Here is an 18,702-nt window from a genome sequence, read left to right on the forward strand (position 1 = left end):
ACGCCCACCATCTGCAATGGCATCTTCGTCTTCCACGCTGCGCGCCGTTCTTCGCCCCCGTGATGCCATCTCCCCTGCTGCCGGCCAACGATTCCGCGGCCCCCACTTGCTCCTGCCCCGCACCGGAGCGTCTTCCCGGTCAACCCCGTGTCGGAGCTCGACGAGACCGAAGAAGTGCCGACACCTCCGCTCCCTCCGACTGGGCGGGGCTCCTATTCGACGGCCACGCGCGCAGGCTGCTCGCGCTTCCAAAGGCTCTCCTCTCGAGGGTTCGGGTCGGTCCTTTCGTGGGCGCCGAGCATCGCCTCTGTGCGTCCTGGCCTGGAACGAGTATCCCGGGATTTGTTTTGCCCCATTGTGAGATTGCCAAGGTATTGCCTCTTCGTCCTACACGATTCAGCAGGTAGTGTAGAAACTGGTCGAGGGAGGCGATCCATGCCCCATGTCGGTAGTTAATGGTATTTGTGGATTTTCTCACTCGATCAAGTGCTTCAAATATTAGACCGCAAGTAAAACAGGGGCACATATCGTAGACTGGTTACAATTACCACGAAAAAGGGAATGCAATATTGTTGAAACGTTCTCTTAAAGTACAGGACTTTCCGGATTACATTTACATGAGCTTTTAAATTGCCCAAAACGGTGAAAAGGAAGCCTGAATTGGTGCGCATTCCTGTATGAATGATAGTTACCTGTTATGAATATCCTATTGCCTCATGCAGGATCCTGGTTCCAATGGCGCTGCGCGGCCATATCCAGCTAGTGGTGCAGCAGCGACCCCTCTTTCATTCAGTAAACATCTGAAGCGTGCCAATCTTGCAGTCACCGTTGTTACATTCTTTGCAAGCTTCTCAACGGGAGTCCACAGCCGCTCTTGAAATTAAATTAACAAGTAAATCGGTGAGTCAAAGCCTTGATGGAGAGGTGGCTTTCACCAATTTGGTGCTATATTTTGACAATATCAAGTTGCATGCTTAACATATAATTTCAGTTGTAACACCACACATGTTTTCTGTTCCTTAGATTTCTCATACTGATACACAGAACTGAAAGCCTGAAACTATGCTTCTTCATCTATCTTCGAAGCATTGAACTCAAAATAGAACATATTAACAATAGGATTTCATGATGCCTATGTGAGATGCTTGATGTATGCTAGCCATTTAGTAATTAAACTTTATATTGTCATTGACTTACAAAATTGAAAATCAATCTTTTCCAAAACTTATATGCACACAGTGTGAGTTGTGCCTCCAATCTCTCAATACTATAAAGCATATCAGGCATACAAATATTTTGCTAAATATATAATATTTAGATGTAAGGGATTGCTGATTATACCTGCAGCTGCCGCAGCACGTGGCCAAATGGTTTGCTGAATGTCAGATGCGTCTATCCGTTCTCCCCACATGCACACCTCACCACCCAGAATCAACTTCTGTTGTTCTGGGTTGTAAATATTCGCCAATGGTTCATTCATGTAAAATCCTTCCCATGTAGCATCCAAGTGATCTAGGTACCACTTATCTGCGTTGCTTACAATGCATCTCAGACCAGCAGAAACCGCTTTCTCTGCAACTCCACGTCCAAGCCTGTTTATATATGAGAACATAAATACCAGTTGTTAATTTCCAATACACAAACAATGGTTGTAATTCTTAATTGGGAGGAGAAACTACTTGACGCTGTATCTGTTCATGTAACCCTGATACATTTTATTTGAATATTTGCAGTCCAATTACTTTGAAAATCTTTTATGCTTAAAATATGAAATGTTTCTCTATTTGATTACATGATGGACAGTTATCAATAGAAACACTACTGTCAGTTGTTTTGTTATGAACGGTGTACATTCACGCATCTAGCAATCTATACATGTTGTGAGTTCGTATGTGAATACTATATTAGGTATTTCTGGCAAGGTCTAAACTGTTTGTTGTGATAGACTTGGCCACAGAATTTGTGTGCATCACTTATATTATTTTCTAACAAGGATCCTGGTAAAAAATAATAATATTGCAAGCCACCAGGCAGTTAGGAGATACCAGTTATGCACCACAGTTTTGCGGTCCAACTTGTCTCCAAAGTTGTTAAATGTTTCTTCCCTACAAGCATAAAAGTGTGTGTCAACGGCTAGTAAACAGATCTGAATTTGCACAAACTAGTTATACCAGTCACCCTACCAGTTAATAATGTCGTAGCCATGCGAAATTGCTATCTTTTGAGCTCTTACTACAAAATATCTATAGGCATCAGACTCGTTCATACCATGTTGAACCAACCTGCACACCAGGAATAGGACTTCCAAATGGATTAGCTGACAGATAAAAAGTGGCAACACGTATTGATGGAAACTATTACCAAGGGTTATCAAAAACACAAATGAATTAACACATTTTAGTGCTTACCATGATTTAATGTGTGGTGTTGTAGCCCAGCAACCTGAAATCCATTGTAAAGAATGAATAAGCTATTAACACATATAGATTCGCAGGGGTACTGTGTACAGACTTCTGCAAACTTACTTGTATCGACTTCGTCACCTCCCAAATGGACAAACTTGAACTTAAAAACCTTGCTAAAATCTGCATGGACAAGAAAAATAATATTAACATCTACATTATATTATTTTTCTTCTCTGCCAATGGTTGTACTTAAACTTGAACTTAAAAACATACAAGAAAAGATTATATTAACACTTATTACTCTGTCGCAAAAAAAAACCCTATTACTTTCTTCTCTGCCAATGTCTGTACTTTCTATTCAGGCAATTCAACCATCTTTTGTTGATCTTGCCATATTTAATACAAACTGCGATTTTTTTTTGGCGACAAAGGTTTATTCTAGTTGGATTTTGTTAAACTGATGAATGCTGAATTGTATGGTGCGAGTCTACCATGATTTCTGTTTATAGTTACTGCATTACCTGACAGAATTCCATCGATCACTTTGAAAGTAAAGTCATTGCTAACATCAAGTGGTTGTTGGCAGCTAGCTGATGGCCACAATGACGGATACCCAACACCCCTGAAGCAATAAAAATACACCAAATATTACACATTGTAGGTTTGGTTCTTTTGTATATTGCATTACTGAGCTAATTTCTACTATCTTGATTCAAATAATATAGTCTGAATATGCAGAGCAAGAACAAATGAGATCATTTTTGCATCATTAAAACTTGTAGTCCATGGAGAATAATCTAGAGACGGACAATTCTGATTGGACAAATGCACAGAACTAAATGTCTTACCATGAGCGAGCATGCCCAGGGATATCAATCTCAGCCAAGACGTTCACACCTCGTTTTTCAGCATATCTGTAAATTGTTGATAAACCATCTTACGAGGTAAGTCTACAAGCATAGATGAATTATATCTACTCGTGAGCACATCAATGTCAGGGGAAGATGGTTGGAACTTCGAAAACTATTGCTTAATTTGCGAGGCCCTAAGTGGAAGCCATTTTGCATAGTTTTGCTAACCTTCTCTTAGCTCTTGGAAGTCTAGGTAATAACTGATGGGAAATAGATCCAATATGACGATAAGAGAAACTTACTGTACAATGTCAAGTGCATCACTGATTGTATATTTCTCTGAATAGGAGTATGCACCATTTGATAGTTCTGGGTATGAATGTATTTCAATAGGAAATGATTGCTCATCCACGATATGCCAATGAAGCACATTCTGCATGGTGAAAGAGTAAACATAACATAAGATGCAAATAAAACTAAATTAAGGGGGAATGTATCAGGTGAAAACCTCTATTCAGTGAAAACCTGAAAACTTTCAACCCTAACCGCTAAATCTTAGATAAATGGATGAGATGAAAGGTAATAAAAAAAACATCTGAAAGTTTTCATCTCATCCGTTTATTTGAGATCTAATGGATTGAACTGAAAGTTTTCAAGTTTTCATTGAATAAAGGTTTTCACCTGATACATCGCGAACTTAAGGAGCATACATATAAGAGACCAATGAAAAACAGAACTTGTTTGAGGGTGAAAGGTCAAACGTACCAACTTACTGTAGGTCATTGAATCAATTACACTTTTGATTACTGGGACAGGAAGATAATGCCTTGCAGTATCTGCAGCATACAGTGCACAATTTAATATCAAGAACTTTCATCAAATAGTGCAAAGATGATAAGTAACTGTGCCTGTATGCGTTCCCAATCTTTACATGAGACTTAAGGTTATGAAGCATATCAAACTCAAACATAGGAAGTGTAAACTGTAAAGCATGTGTAACCAATCTCAGTATTGCTTGTAACGATGGTTGTCAATAAAATGAAATATAGACTGACAATTGTTCAGAAATGGAAATAGATGAGCAGAAATGATATGTAATTCATAGTTATGTGTAATATCAAGAGGTGAAAATCAAGACTTATGATATAGCTGGTTATTATTGTGTGGTGTTTGTCTAATTTTACTATGTACTAATCTTTCACAGTTGGCCTTATTATACTGTTTATGCCGTAGCAATTTGGTGGCCATTCTATATAAGTGACCTGTCATAATGCCATGCATGTTTTAGCCTTACTTATTTCTCAGGGACAATATGTGGGTAATTTATATAAGAACAGAGAAACAATTTTGAACTAATGGAAGTGGAGCTAGATTGACAATATAGGTACTTTGTATAAGAACTTCGAGGAACCCATTCGTGAGCTTTATTACTCTGAATAGTGACGACAATTACGGTTATAAATGAAGAGAAAATTCAGACTGTATCTTACCAATAAGAAGCCCTCGATAAGGAAATCTTGGCATGTCCATGATAGTCCAAGGAGCCGAATCAAGTCGAGTTATGCTCAAAACAAAATCAAAGTAACACAATTGGCTAATTGTCTGCAACAATACAAACTTACTGTCACGTTGTCTGGAAATATTATTGTCGCTGAACTTTATCTATGGTCCTGCATAATATCACTTGAAGTGGATAAATCATGTGAAGTTACCTCCAAAGCATGAAGCGCCCCAAAAACTGTTTGTGCCTGCAAAATGTAGTGAAGTGAAATCAACTGTGTGTCACAATGTGTACAACGGATAAGGTTGCCTACACCGTGCGACAAGGGTGAACACTTATTGTTGCCAAACCTTGTTCTTCAGACACGTGGTACAAAAATAATTTCACTGCTAATTGTTATTTTCCAAGTGAGTACGCTGTTGTATGGACATGACACGGTAGTTATTCTTCAAAAATTCCATGCCTAAATCCTTGTTTGTATATCAGGGATGGTGGAGTACTATGTTAACCAGCATTCTGTGGATAGATCATCAAGAGGACTTGGTGCAGCCTATACAGAGTAACTGTGCGGGCAGAACATCTAAAAGAAGGTATCACTACAGTACAATAGCATCCACGGCATGCCATCTGCCAGATTTACTATTTCATTGAACTGGTTGATTTCTTTAATGAAATCGGGTGCTGAGCTCCTTTATTCTAAAATAAAATAAAATAAAATTACTAGATCATTCCAACATAGGTGTTGCCAATACAGCATAAAAGACATACATAAGAGCACTTAATATTCTGTTATGTATTGAATATAACGGTACATTCTTCTAATTAAAATGAAAGGAAAGCAAGTGACTGCTTTGCAAGATGGGGTTTAGCACATTGTCAAATTTTGCAAGGCAATTTATATGTCAACCATCCGGATAGTATAACTAAATTTGTTTGTGGCACATCCAGTTTCTTTCTTTGGTTTTCTGTAAAATAGGATTTTATTCTGTTTCGTGCAAGCACAAGCAAAAACATCTGCAGTCAAGAGTTTACCGACCTCAATTTGGGCATACATCGGGCTGCCAGTTGCAGGAATTGACAGGTTGTATGATTCATCCACCCCGAATTTGAGCTGCAGTAAGATCAATGAGGAAAACACACAACACACCAAAAAGAAGAAGCGTCAGAAGCAACCCTGCAGCTCATCAAGCATACCTCGTCATCCGGGGAATGGACAACTACATTAACACCGGTGAGCACAGGAAGCCTGTCGTAACTGCCAACGATAGCATGGTCCATCTGGATGACTGACACTATCCTCTGGAAGGCTTCTACCAGGATAGTCTTCCCGTCGGCGTACTTGCTCCCGACCGCCGACATCTTGAGGTCCTTGGCGACGTAGAGTGCCTTGTCCCCACTGCTGACCGACGCCGGCATTGGCCACAGATCGACGCGCCCACCGCCAGCAGCGGTGGCGCAGCCGATCACGGGGAGCAGCAGGATAAGCCTCATCGCCATCGCCATGTCGGCGAGCGAGCTAACCTGCAGAGCGGAGCTGCACGGTACGCAGGTATGTCACTTTGTCTGCAGAACCCACATATGTATGTATGTATATCTCGGCGGAGCGAGGGATGGCATATTGGCATGTGGGTGGTTTCCTGGCTCGGTCAGTTATTTTTAGGAATCTACGGTGACCTTTGATGAAAGCAAGAAGAGTATGGGTTGCGACGTTGTGTACGGACTACCAAATGCTAATACAAACATTATTAATTTAGGTGATGATGTATCTCGAGATTGTGTACACTTAATGCTCTTGCAGATGGCAAGAACATCCCGAGATATTTAGTCGTTCAATTATAGTCTGACTTATCATAGAGGATCTATACGAAGCACTGTTTGAGAAGGGAGATTATATTATGTGGTACGATGTACTAAAAGTCTGACTTAAGTATTTAGGAATATAGCTGGCCAACGGGCCGTGCCGGGAAGGGAGATTATATTATGTGGTACGATGTACTAAAAGTCTGACTTAAGTATTTAGGAATATAGCTGGCCAACGGGCCGGCCCGGGCCCGGCACGGCCCGTTTATAGGTGGGCCTCACAGCCCCGTTCCGGCAAAACCCCAGCCCAGGCACGGCACACGAGCCCGATCGGGCCAGGCCGGGCCCGTTTAGCATGGTGGGCCTCACAGTTGGCAGCGGTCCAGTTGCAGCACAGTTAATTTTTTCCGACCAAATAAGCATACAAGAAGGCCGCACACTAGTATTAGTCACAAAACATCACGTGGTCAAGTGGCTCTAGTGAGGTGGAGATCCATGTTCGAGTCTATCCCTCTGCAAATATTTTGTGTGTCATGATTTCCCTCTCGTGGGCTGTAAAAAATATAAAAAAAATGTTAAACGGGCCGTGCGTGCCAGCCCGCGGGCTTGAGGCTGAGGCCCAGGCACGGCCCAAGACGGGTCACGGGCCGGCACGGCCCGTTTATAATCATGCCGGGCCGAGCCCGTAATGGGCCTGGCATGGCGGGCTCGCGAGCTTTTTCAAAAAGTCCGGCCCGTTGGCCAGCTATATTTAGGTACGGAGGAAGTACATGAAGCAGTGTTTGAAGGGGGAGGATCGTGTTGCTAAAGATCAGTCGGTACCCTCAAAAAAACTTTGATACTTCCTCCGATTCATATTGTCTCAAATTTGCTCAAATATGGATGTAGCGGAGTGAGCAGTTCATTTAGTGGTATATCATAAGAATCGTTTGATTCCCTGAGCACCTGATGCATGCAGTGCACGCGTACTACTCTATCCATGTGCTAGCTGCACCGATCGGTGTATGATTCCCCGTTATTAAGAAAGTCTAAGGATAGTACTAAGACGAGCTGGAACTGATTCTCTACGATCTGCACACCCGTCTTAAACTCGTAAATTATGTTAAAACGTGCTGGAGCCTGCATTGACCTTGCTACTAGTGGGACTCGTATCTTCAGGGCCTAAACTGGCAAGTTGCTCTTTGTGCAAGCAATACAATGTTAGGGATTAATTCCATGATTACCTCCTGTTCGAGGCATCCACGACCTGAAAGTGGGCGTTAGTAAACCGGATTTGGACAGCAAAGAAGATTATATCAACGCATGCAGTGCTGGCTTAGGCAGAGTAGCCATAAATTAATAAGAGCACTGCCTGAACGCGGCGATTAGATCGAGTAGCTAGATGGATGGCCTGAAAGAGCGGTATTCACGTTGCCATTAGCTAGTTCGATCTTCAAGGTCAAGGGTATCCACATTCATTCAGTACAGATGCCATTCTTGGAGATCTGCTACAGATTACGGTTTGCTTGATCCTGAGCTAATCAAATTCATGGCCCAAAACGTTCTTGGATGTGCTTATCAAGTAAATAATACCCCCCATTTCCCTCAAATAAAAAATAATACCCCCCCATCTTTTCCTAACAAACCGAGCATAATACCTTCAACAAAAACTAATACAAAAGGATGTTCACTAGTTGAAAAATTCATGAATGAAAAAATATATCTAAGAGGTGTTGCAATGAATTTTAATAAGAAAAATATAGGGGTTCCTTGGCCATCTAGAAAAAGAAACAATAAATATTGCGAAGACAAAAAAAGAAAACTAAAAAATGGTACTCCTTTCCGACACATAATGCGACACTTATTATGAATTGGAGAGAGTATGTAACAATTTTTAGCTTACCCTTTTTCTTTGTTTTTTTAGAAGCATCTGGCTGCTTTATTGAATCAATAAACAAAGTAACGAGTACAACGGATCGAAAACAGACAGAACAAACCGACAACAAAGATCCCTAATGAAACTAAAAGTTACATCAAGGTTCTTTGAAGAAACAATCTCTAGAGCCGTCATCTGTATCTTGAAATTTCTCCATGTTGATGGTGATGAAATTGTAGAAGATCAAACATGCACAAACTGGACTAACATCATAGGTTTTAAATAGCCACGTTAGTCGCTCACCGCAACCGATGAGAACTTAAGATCGTTGAATGGACTTTGGTCGGGAACACACCCCTTGCAAGACAGGTTGTCGAACTGCTGATTCATCGCCGAACTGACGAGGAAAAAGAACAAAATAACAAAAAAACAAACCGCGAGATCCACTAGCTCCATGGAGTAGATCATGTTGACTACGCCAGAAAGAGGATGGAGCCGGGAGACCATTATTCCATACGACGTCGCCTCCTCCGCCAGGACGCCATCGTGAGGACACAAAACCTCACAAAGAAGATAGACAAACGACTGCAAAATGTTGATCTATGGTTCCCCTCGTCACTTGATGCCGAATCCACGATCGAAGACGAGGGGAACCGAAAGAAAGTCGCTGCTTTGACGGCTCTTGGCTTTCACAAAGCTGCTTTTTTCAAGAGGCAAAGTTGCTTCCCTTCTGAAAAAAGCTCCAAACCAGCCCCCCACCCAACGTAATATAAGTCCCAAAAAGAGCCTACAGAAAGCCCACTTGTAGTCTTTGCAATCAATCAGCCCAATAGAAACCAAAGAAAGACAAGAAGACACGCCAGTTTCTGGACGCGCAGATCGGATGGCTTTTTAAATCCAATGGTCGATAAAACTGTCTTATTTCAGATATTTCACGTCAATTAGAAAAGACAACAAAATATGTTGTACAATGAGTTATGTCTTAGTGTTCTATCTTAGAATTAATGTTTAGATGAATAAAATTAACTAAATAAATGCTAAGAAAAGGTGAAATCTAGTACGATGATAAATTTGCCTTATCTTTGCCTTATCATTCTTGTGAAGAAATTATCTCTTAATTAAGAAAAGGCTTGTGACTTTTCTTCGTTTCTCTCTCTTTCACATCAAATTTTATCCTATGTGTCATCGCTAAGAGAAGACTGAGTTCATCATATTGTACATGTCCTGAAATCGTTAGTCACCTCTCCGCGACTCTCTCTGATTTCTCCTCTCTCGCACGAGCTACTCCGCCGCTTCCTGAGCAAATCGAGCGGTGGCCTCGTCTTCTGCTCCCTCCGTTCCTCTAAAGAGGTCATCTTAGCTTTTTAAATCTGTTTCGGTTTACCTGGCGCTGAGACTTTTTTGGCCTAAATCTGATTTGAGTCACCTTTTTTTCGAGAGAGCATTAATTTTCGCCCACCTAGCCTCCTAATTTCCTGGAGGCCCAGCAACAGCATGCCAGCAATGGACAGCCCAGCAAAGAAAAAATACCATTTTGGGAGGCAGTGCCGCGGCGGCTTCCAACTGTCCTAAAATTTTGCATTTTTGTGTGTAGTTGTTTCGCACGCCCAGGGAACACGGCGACACGGTTATTGTCTTTTTATTTTACTAGCAGAAATGTCCGTACGTTGATACGGACAACAAAACACATCACATGTTCAAAAAGTTACTACTAACAAATTACAGATGCTACAAGACTTTTGTATTGTTGCTACGAAAAACTAGGACTATATATTTCACGGCTTTATGATTCAGCGTCCAAACTAATTGGTGTTTGCCAACTCAGACCGGACACAATACTCGATACCTTTATCCCGAATCTAAAAAACCTGAACCCGAAAAATCGGAAGGCCTAAACCCAAAGAGAATTTTCGGGTGCCAACTCTAAAAACCCGATTTACTTCGGACAATCCGGTTTCAGTTTCCTGTACCCGAATAGCCTGATTTAGTTAAACGTACATGGCAGCCCGGTTTAGAATTTTGGCCCACCAAGCTCAACTTCACAACTAATCTAACCCACTTTCGTATCCCTTACTCGTCTCCCTCACAACGCACGACACGGAGACCCGACGGGACGATCTCCAAGTAGACCTCGTCCCTGCCATGGCGCGCTGCCCTCTCTCCCCCCGTACTACCCTCCTCTAGCCGGTGCAACGTCAGTGATCTGCGACTCCCCTCGCTGCCCTCCCCGCTCCCCGATTTGTCCAGCCCTACCGGCGGCCGCCGAACCCCGCGTCGTCTTCCCCAGATCCAGTCGGCCCCCGTGTCGCCCTTCCTCTTCCCCGCCAATCCCCGCACCGCCCTCCCCGCCGACTGCTGTGTATGTGGATGAGTTCGGAAGGCTGATTGGTTTCTGATTTATTTATTTTTCTTTCTATATTGGGCCGACCCAATGAAACCGTGAGTGCGGGACGGGGCGACGAACGAACGGAAGGAAAGCTTGACGAACGACTAAACTGCGTGGTGAAGGGAACGGTCCGTATTTTTTAAATAGGTATAGATTTAAATTAGTGTCCTAAAAACTATAGAAATAGATACGGAGTATGGCACAAGCAGAGGCTAACAGATCAATTAGAAAATATTTGAGTGTCCAATTAACTAAGACCTGCTTTGGTTAGGCTTGAAGTGTGACTTTTGACTTGGGACTTATGAGCCAGAAAACATGTATTTATGTGCCTTTGGTTGTTTATTAGGTGATCATAAACAATATCAAGCTAAATGCCAAAAGCCAAAGCTAAGCGAGTGTTCCTTGGTGTGGTCTCGGCGTGTGATGCCTTTCTTGGTTCATGTCAAGAAGAAGCCATTGTTATTTTTCAAGCTTGATATAGCGAAGGCCTTCGATTCAGTGCATTTGGACTACCTCTTAGAAGTTCTCGAGCAGTTTGGGTTTGGGCCTCGTTGGCGGGACATGGTGGCTCTAATGCTGAGCTCCTCTTCCTCTCGGGTTTTGCTGAATGGAATCCTTGGTACTCCTTTTAGACATATGAGGGGACTAAGGCAGGGCGATCCTTTGTCGCCAATGCTGTTTATTCTTGCGATGGAGCCACTTCAGGCGATGTTTGCAAAGGCGACTGATTGCGGCATTCTTTCTCGCCTTGGTGACCAGGCGACAAGGCTGTGGTTAAGTTTGTATGCAGATGCTGCTGCTCTTTTTTTGAATCCTGTGGAGAAGGATATCGAGGGGATGAGACAAATATTGCACTGTTTTGGAAGGGCCTCTGGATTGATGATTAACTTTGCCAAGTGCTCGGTCTTCCCGATTGCCTACCATAATTTGGACTTAGAAAGCGTCTTGCAGGGTTTTGGAGGTGATCGGGGGCAGTTTCCTTGTTCTAACCTGGGGCTGCCCCTTAGCTTGCGCAAACCAAGGAGAGTTGAGATACAACCTTTGATTGATAAAATGGCTGGAAAGCTCAAGACATGGAAGGGAAAGATGCTGTCCAGGCAGGGGAGATTGACATTGATTAATCGGTGCTTTCCGGCTTGGATTGTGAAAAGGATTGATCGTTTGAGAAGGGCCTTTCTTTGGAGCGGAGAAGAGGTGACACATGGAAGTAAATGTTCGGTGAACTGGAAGACAGTGTGTGCACCAAAAAAAATTGGTGGGCTTGGAGTGAAGGATTTGAGGATGTTTGGAAGAGCGTTGAGGTTGAGATGGGCATGGCATACTTGGGATTCGGTGGACAGACCTTGGAAATGGATGAAACTGCCCTGTGAGCATACTGACATGGCATTATTCGCGGCTTGCACTGACATCTCAGTTGGCAACGGGAAGAAGATCAGATTTTGGCTGGATAATTGGACGCATGATGGAGCTTTCGCGGACCTAGCCCCGGATCTTTATAAACTGGCAAGATTAAAGAAAATTACACTATGCGAGGCTGTGGGCACGGGCAAATGGATTCGGGGGCTGCACCGGCTTGATTCTCTTGATATGCTACAGCACTTCATTTTCATTTGGGAGAAGGCCCAAGCTACTGTACTTCATGAGGAGGAGGACTCAATTAAATGGAAGTTTGACGCCACAGGTTCATACTCCGCCAAGTCTGCTTACGAGATGCAGTTCTTGGGAAGAATTTCTAAACCGGCCCTCGGTTCAGTTTGGAGCGTCAGATGTGAGGGCAAAATTCGCTTCTTCCTGTGGCTTTTGCTTCAGAACAGGCTTTGGACTGTAGATCGGTTGGCTGCGAGGGGTTGGCCTCATGACGACCAATGTTGCCTTTGTGACCAGGAGATGGAGATGGCGAGACACCTTGTTCTTGAATGCCCCTTTTCCAAAGAAATCTGGGCGTTCTTGATTGAGAGGCCGAGGATGTGTAGAGCTGCTGAGCAAAGCACTTCGCTAAGTGGATGGTGGAATCGATTACTGAAGATTAATTCGAGGAAGAAAAATCATGACATTGTGTGGGCTAGCATGGTGGTGTGGCATTTGTGGAAGGAAAGAAATCAGAGAACTTTTAAGGATTGCAGATCCTTGCCACGCAGTGTATGTTCTTTCATTAGATCAGAATGTGGCCTCCTCGTGGAGGAGTGTAGTGAGTAGTCTCTTTTGTTTATAAAACCGGCCAGTTGTTTGTAATTGGCATGGTTTCTTTTTGCCTTCATTGTAACTCTTCTTGTCCATTTCAATGAAAAAGCAGAGCTCCTGCTAGGTTCTAAAAAAAAAGCTAAAATCTTTTTGGTTTATTTATAAGCAAAAAAGCAATAGTCACAAGTAAAACTTAACCAACAGGGCCTAATTATGCTTGCGTTATGTAGACACTAAGAGAAAATGACTAGTTAGAGCTTAATTATGCTTGCGTTATGTAGACACTAAGAGAAACGACTAGTTCCGACTTCCGATTTATACCTTTTTCAAGCCAATGTTGAAATTTTGATGCTTTGGTTCTTGCCCCCACCCAACACACAGGCCATTTCCAATTCCTGCCTCCGTGGTCGCTAGGTCCTCCTCCTCTGCACAGGCAGCACAGCTCAGGATATCTGGCTGCCACTACCAGCCGGAACTTGTGTTCTCCCTCCACTTTGTCTACAAGTTAGTTTTATAGCTAGCTTTCCCTGCTCACTTACTCGGATACTATGTATTTTGCTATTACTACAAGGTACACGTCTTTATCTTTCAAGAGCTGGATCGTTCTTCTCATTGCAATACATGAACACATCATTAGCTTGCCAATGCAATAGTCAAAGAAGGTACATATGAGATATAATACCTGAACATTTCTTCCTAAGATTATGAACAAATTTTCTGCAGTCCGGGGTCTACAAGCCACATGAAAGCAACAAAAATCCGGATGTGGCAGCTACTGCAATCCTATTATCTTCGCTCCAGATCATATTTATACCCTTCTCGAGATTATTTGTATGCTAGTAATATGCGTATGCTTATGACAACTACATGATGGCATCCAAACATATCAATCATATTACCCTCACTTCCTTCCAATTTGCAACACAGCAACATGCTGATAAAGCCTAAAAATCTTAACATGTTCCTTCATTCCAGTTGTTATATACTCTCTCGATCCGTTCGGCATTATATGGCATGCACATGTTCTTAAGTCATCATAACTAACGAGATATAAGTTATATGTCCAAAATTTATATCACTAAAATATTCATTCGATGACAAATTTTGTCTAGCGGTATACTACTTTTTAAGCAATCTACCCAAATAATAAAGAGAGTAAAGCTTCCTTCGTCGTCGTCTGTTTCGCTTCGTCCGTTGTCCGCGTCGAAAGAAAATCCACCTGAGTCATGTACTCATGCTAGGAAAAAAGGAAAGCGCGATCTATCTAAAAAGGGGTGGCGGCCTCGATTTCCAGAGCGGGTGGCGCCAGCTTGGCGCAGAGGAAGGGCGGAGGGCCATGCGGAGGAGACGAGGCCGGCGGCGGGGTGGTTTGGCGGGCCTCACGGAGGAGATGAGGATGGCGGCAGGGTCGTGCAGAGGGCGACATGGAGCAGACGAGGCTGGCGGCGACCGGCGGCTTACGCGATCACACGGAGGAAGATGAGGCCAACGGTGGAGCGATGAAAAGGGGTTGGTTCCTTGGAGGTTGGAGGGTTGTCGTCGAGTTCTGCCCCTGTCCGCCATTGGTGGATCCTGTAGGACCTTGGCTGGTGAAGGAGGGTGGACAAGGCCAATACTGTGGTGGCCGCGAAGTTGCAGCCGAAGCAGGGAAACGGATTGGGGATGAGCCTCTGGTGTTGTTTTCCAGCTTCGACTACTAGGCATATGCATCATCTTATTGCAGATTTTTCATCTCTTCCTCCTCAGGTCTCCCTACTCTCTACCTATGCTTCGTCCTACCACCATCCCCAGTCCTGCAGCTGTGGGCAGAAGGTGTTTGTGGGAACGCGTGAAAGGCTTGCATGGAATCCGCCCTGTTTATCATGGTGAAGAGGATGATCAATGTGGCCACCATGATGTCCCTCATCTTCCTCCACGAGGGGATTAGCTGGGAAAAAATTGCAAAATTTTACTAGAATTTTTGATGCATATATCATATACATACATACACACAGGTATTGCAAGATTCAGGTGTTGTACTAGATTTGGGTATTTATTGGCTTCCCTGTTGAGCTCAGTTGATTAAGCACAGCGAAGATGGTGTAAGATATCCGTTGTGTTGATTGAACTCAAAAAATTTCATGTGTGGTTTGGTTCAGATTTATGTTCAACCAGATAAGGAAATGACAATCAAGCAATTCAAGAACTTCACTTCTGACCTTTTCTACTCCAATCTATGTTTTCTGTGAGCTACGAATGCAACATGGCCGTCGCGGATTGAGAATTTTTTTTGTTCAGAGGATAGTGCAGATTGCAATGTCTTCGCTTGAGTTAACAAATAATAGTTTCAGTTATTTCACATGTCCAAACAATAGAAGAGTAAGTAGCTTTAGTTGTTTCACGGGTCCAAACAATAGAAGATTACAAAACACAGCTCAAGACAGCACATTAACAATGAGACGATGTCTTTATTTTTTTTCAACCTATTTCAGGTTCATACGTTGCTACACAATTAATAGAAAGGATTTTGAAACCAGTATCAGTATCATGGACGAACAAATTATTTGTTTTGGGCTAGAACCTAGAATGGTTTCTTTCAATTGTGTCATTTGTTGTTCATGTGTTCCAATGCTAGGTCTGTAAGAGCCTTTAAGTAAATACAGTAAGAACCTTTAATTAAATACAAATGGGGGTCATGACACCGTCCGTGCAGACATCGCACATGCCACACTTGACTTGAATTAGGAAGTAAATGACGCTTTGATTATCACTCATTTATTCTGTTCATTTCGAAAAGTTATGTTGTTGTCATTTCCATAAATATGAATTTTTACGTGCATGTGTTTAAGAGACCGTGGCAACGCACGGACATTGTACTAGTATAATATAATACATATTTAGTTGAACAAATTGATGACCTAGAAACACGTGCAAGACTTATAAACCCAAAGAGATAGTATCTTTTATGAACAAATAAGGAGGAACAATAAGATTGTTAATAAACCGAGAATTAGGAGTCTTAGTGAAATCCTGCGGCTTAGTTGTAGCATCCATCTTGACAAATCCAAAGTGCAATTTTTTTTTTGAATTTTCTATTTAAAAGAAAGCAAAAACAAGAATATTATAAGAAACCTAAAGAGAAAGGAATAATATTTATAACAAAGACTTTCCCGACAACGGTGCTAGAAATCAGCAAGTTGACGGGGAAGTAGGATCCGGAACAACACCACAAAGACCTACCCGACAACGGCTCTAGAAAACATATGGTGATGGTAGATGATGCAAATTATCTTTGTTGTTGCTCACTCTTAATTGTCAGATTGTTGGGCCTCTAAGCATGGAGTTTCGTTGCAAGCGAGAGTTTTTCCTCGAGTGATCAAGTTTATATCTAACCCTAGTGAAGTCTTGGACTCTTTCTTCCTCTCCATGTCAAGAAATATGATGAAGAAAGAAACTAAAATAATCTTGTTGTCCTAAATTGTACCGGTGCAATCGTTGGTTGCACCCGCATTTTTAGTTAATACAAGACTAATATAAAATCTTTGATTGCAAGTCAGGTGTGCATAATTGAACCGAATCCAAAATCTTTTTATCTTTTCCCATTATGGTTATAGTTGGAGATCTTATGGCACTTGCACTTTCCCATCTCATAGGCTCGCCAGCGCGCCCTCGTCGTTCTATACGAGCCGCCCTCCACCGCATTCAGTTTTTTTTTTTTTAAAAAAGGAGGTTGAAACCCCCGGCCTCTGCATAAAAAAGATGCACATAGCCACATTTTATTGATTTATTAACAAACCTGACAAAGTGAATACATCGATCAAAACACCCCAAAGCCACCAAGCTATACCTACAAGATCGATGAAGGTGTGGCCATTATCGGGGCCGACTGCCCTGACAGCATACCACCGCCAACATCGAAATCCGAAGGCCGCACTGGACAGAACCGGATAGGCGAATCCACAACGTGTGCCATCTGCTCACGCTCTAGAAACAACCGCCACCTTCTTCCACCAACCCATCTTCAGGACATGGATCGAAGCATTGCATCATGCCAGACCTGACATCGATGACCAGGACCAAACCCCTTAAGGCAGCACATGTTCCAAAACGATGCCCCAAGAGGAAAAACGGCACCTAAAGTGTCGCCGTCGTTTGATCCGGGAGACCCGGATCTAGGGTTTCCCCTGGAACAACTAGGCGGAAGGTGGGAAAAGCACAGTGACGCCGCCTTCAACGAGGTAACGACTCCCGTGAGTGCTGCCATCGTTAGCCCTGAACGAATTGAAGCCACGCCTGCCAGATTCGCCATGAGGACCGGAGAGCAACATGTCGTCGCCTCTCTTGCCTCACTCGGGAGAGGGAGCCGCCTCCATGCCGAAGATCTGACCCAAACAGCAGGCCGCCGCCACCGCAAACAGCAGCAGCCAGGGAAGGCCTCCGCCACCGAAATGTGCCCGGGCCAGACGCTACCGCCAGAATGTACCGCCGGGACGCAGCGCCGGCCGCAGCTGTCACGTGCCTCGGCCAGTGCAGATCCCGCTGCTAGGGCGGGCCGCCAGCATCCAATCCCCTCCATGTGCAGCCTAGAACCAGGGCCCCGCCGCCACCGACGCCGCACGGGCTTTAACCCGCGGCACGCTCCGGCGGCGGCGAGGGTCTGGGTGGCGGCACTAGGGTTTCGAGGGGGAGAGGGCCGTGAGGGGGAGCTCTTCTGGTTCCCGTGCTTCTACGTGTGTGCTTCGTTTTGGTAGCCACCTTCAGCTCTGTGTATGTTTATGATGGGTTGACAGGCTCTAGCTAACCATTCTGCGCCACTCCACTATGTCTATGTGGACGGCTCCTATAACGCCTTAGTGGGTTGCCGAGTGTTAGGATTTCATGGCGAGGTGCAACTGCTCTGCGAAAACCAAGCAGGTGAGCATATGAGACCACACAATCGCCCATGACGAGTCTAGAGTGGGCCAAGGGTGATTTAATTGGTTTTGCAAACATGAGGAGACTAAATAAAGATTATTAAACATCAATGGGGGGTTAAGCAGTCGAGTTGAGTGAAACCTTAGGGAATACGTGGACTTAACTGTTCTTTTTTCATAAATAAAGCTGTTTCTTAGAAAAATAATAATGATACATCTATTTTAAAATTCATATATAGTGCGTATGTCAGTTATGTAATATAACATCCATATCCTAAAGCCGAAGGTTTCTTTGCCCTCTCCTCGCTCCACAAGTCGCTTTCATCGTTCCTGTAGCATATATTAGAATTACACTCGAGATGCCACCACCGGTAAGTGTGGTTTTCCTGCGCTTCCGGTTTGTCGGTCGCTCGTGTGCACCGAGGTGTCAGTGTCTGGCTGTGGCCCGTTGTGGACGTCGTAGGTAGGTTGGTCGTTGCTGTCAGCGAGAAGGGCGTGATTTTGATTGGCGCACGGGGGTCACTCGTGGAGCGGAGGGCACGCTAGTGCGCTGGCGTATGTTGGTTGGTTGGGCGGCTAGCCCGCATGCATGCCGACGAGTGCTCCATGCGCTGGCTTTGGGACTCTTCTAGAGCGCGTGCAGTGGCAGTTTAGAATCGGTGACTTCGTTCTGGTGGCTTCTTCTGCCTCCTATTTATAGGGATTCCGTGGAAGTGTTCATTGGAGTTGGCAGTGGGTGACGCCGGCGGGCCATCTTTGTGTTCTGTGCTCTCTGAAGGCGGTGTTTCACATCAGGTATGCCTAGGCTTTGGGGGCGCGAGGGATGGTTTG

General features: G+C 43.7%; 1 protein-coding gene across 1 annotated transcript; it reads right to left on the reverse strand.

Moving 5' to 3' along the window:
• Positions 1-525: 525 nt before the first annotated feature.
• Positions 526-6,299, reverse strand: LOC100839540 (beta-hexosaminidase 3). Its single transcript, XM_014900140.2, has 14 exons — positions 5,952-6,299; positions 5,794-5,868; positions 4,969-5,004; positions 4,747-4,858; positions 4,022-4,092; positions 3,559-3,689; positions 3,254-3,319; positions 2,927-3,027; positions 2,526-2,585; positions 2,409-2,442; positions 2,184-2,282; positions 2,046-2,105; positions 1,342-1,592; positions 526-873 (listed from the first exon to the last, which is right to left on the reverse strand). Exons 1-14 carry the CDS (start codon positions 6,258-6,260, stop codon positions 707-709), a joined length of 1,572 nt encoding a protein of 523 aa, XP_014755626.1. The 5' UTR covers positions 6,261-6,299; the 3' UTR covers positions 526-706.
• Positions 6,300-18,702: the final 12,403 nt, after the last annotated feature.

Source organism: Brachypodium distachyon, chromosome 3, assembly GCF_000005505.3.
Source record: "Brachypodium distachyon strain Bd21 chromosome 3, Brachypodium_distachyon_v3.0, whole genome shotgun sequence".
NCBI classification, from domain to species: domain Eukaryota; kingdom Viridiplantae; phylum Streptophyta; class Magnoliopsida; order Poales; family Poaceae; genus Brachypodium; species Brachypodium distachyon.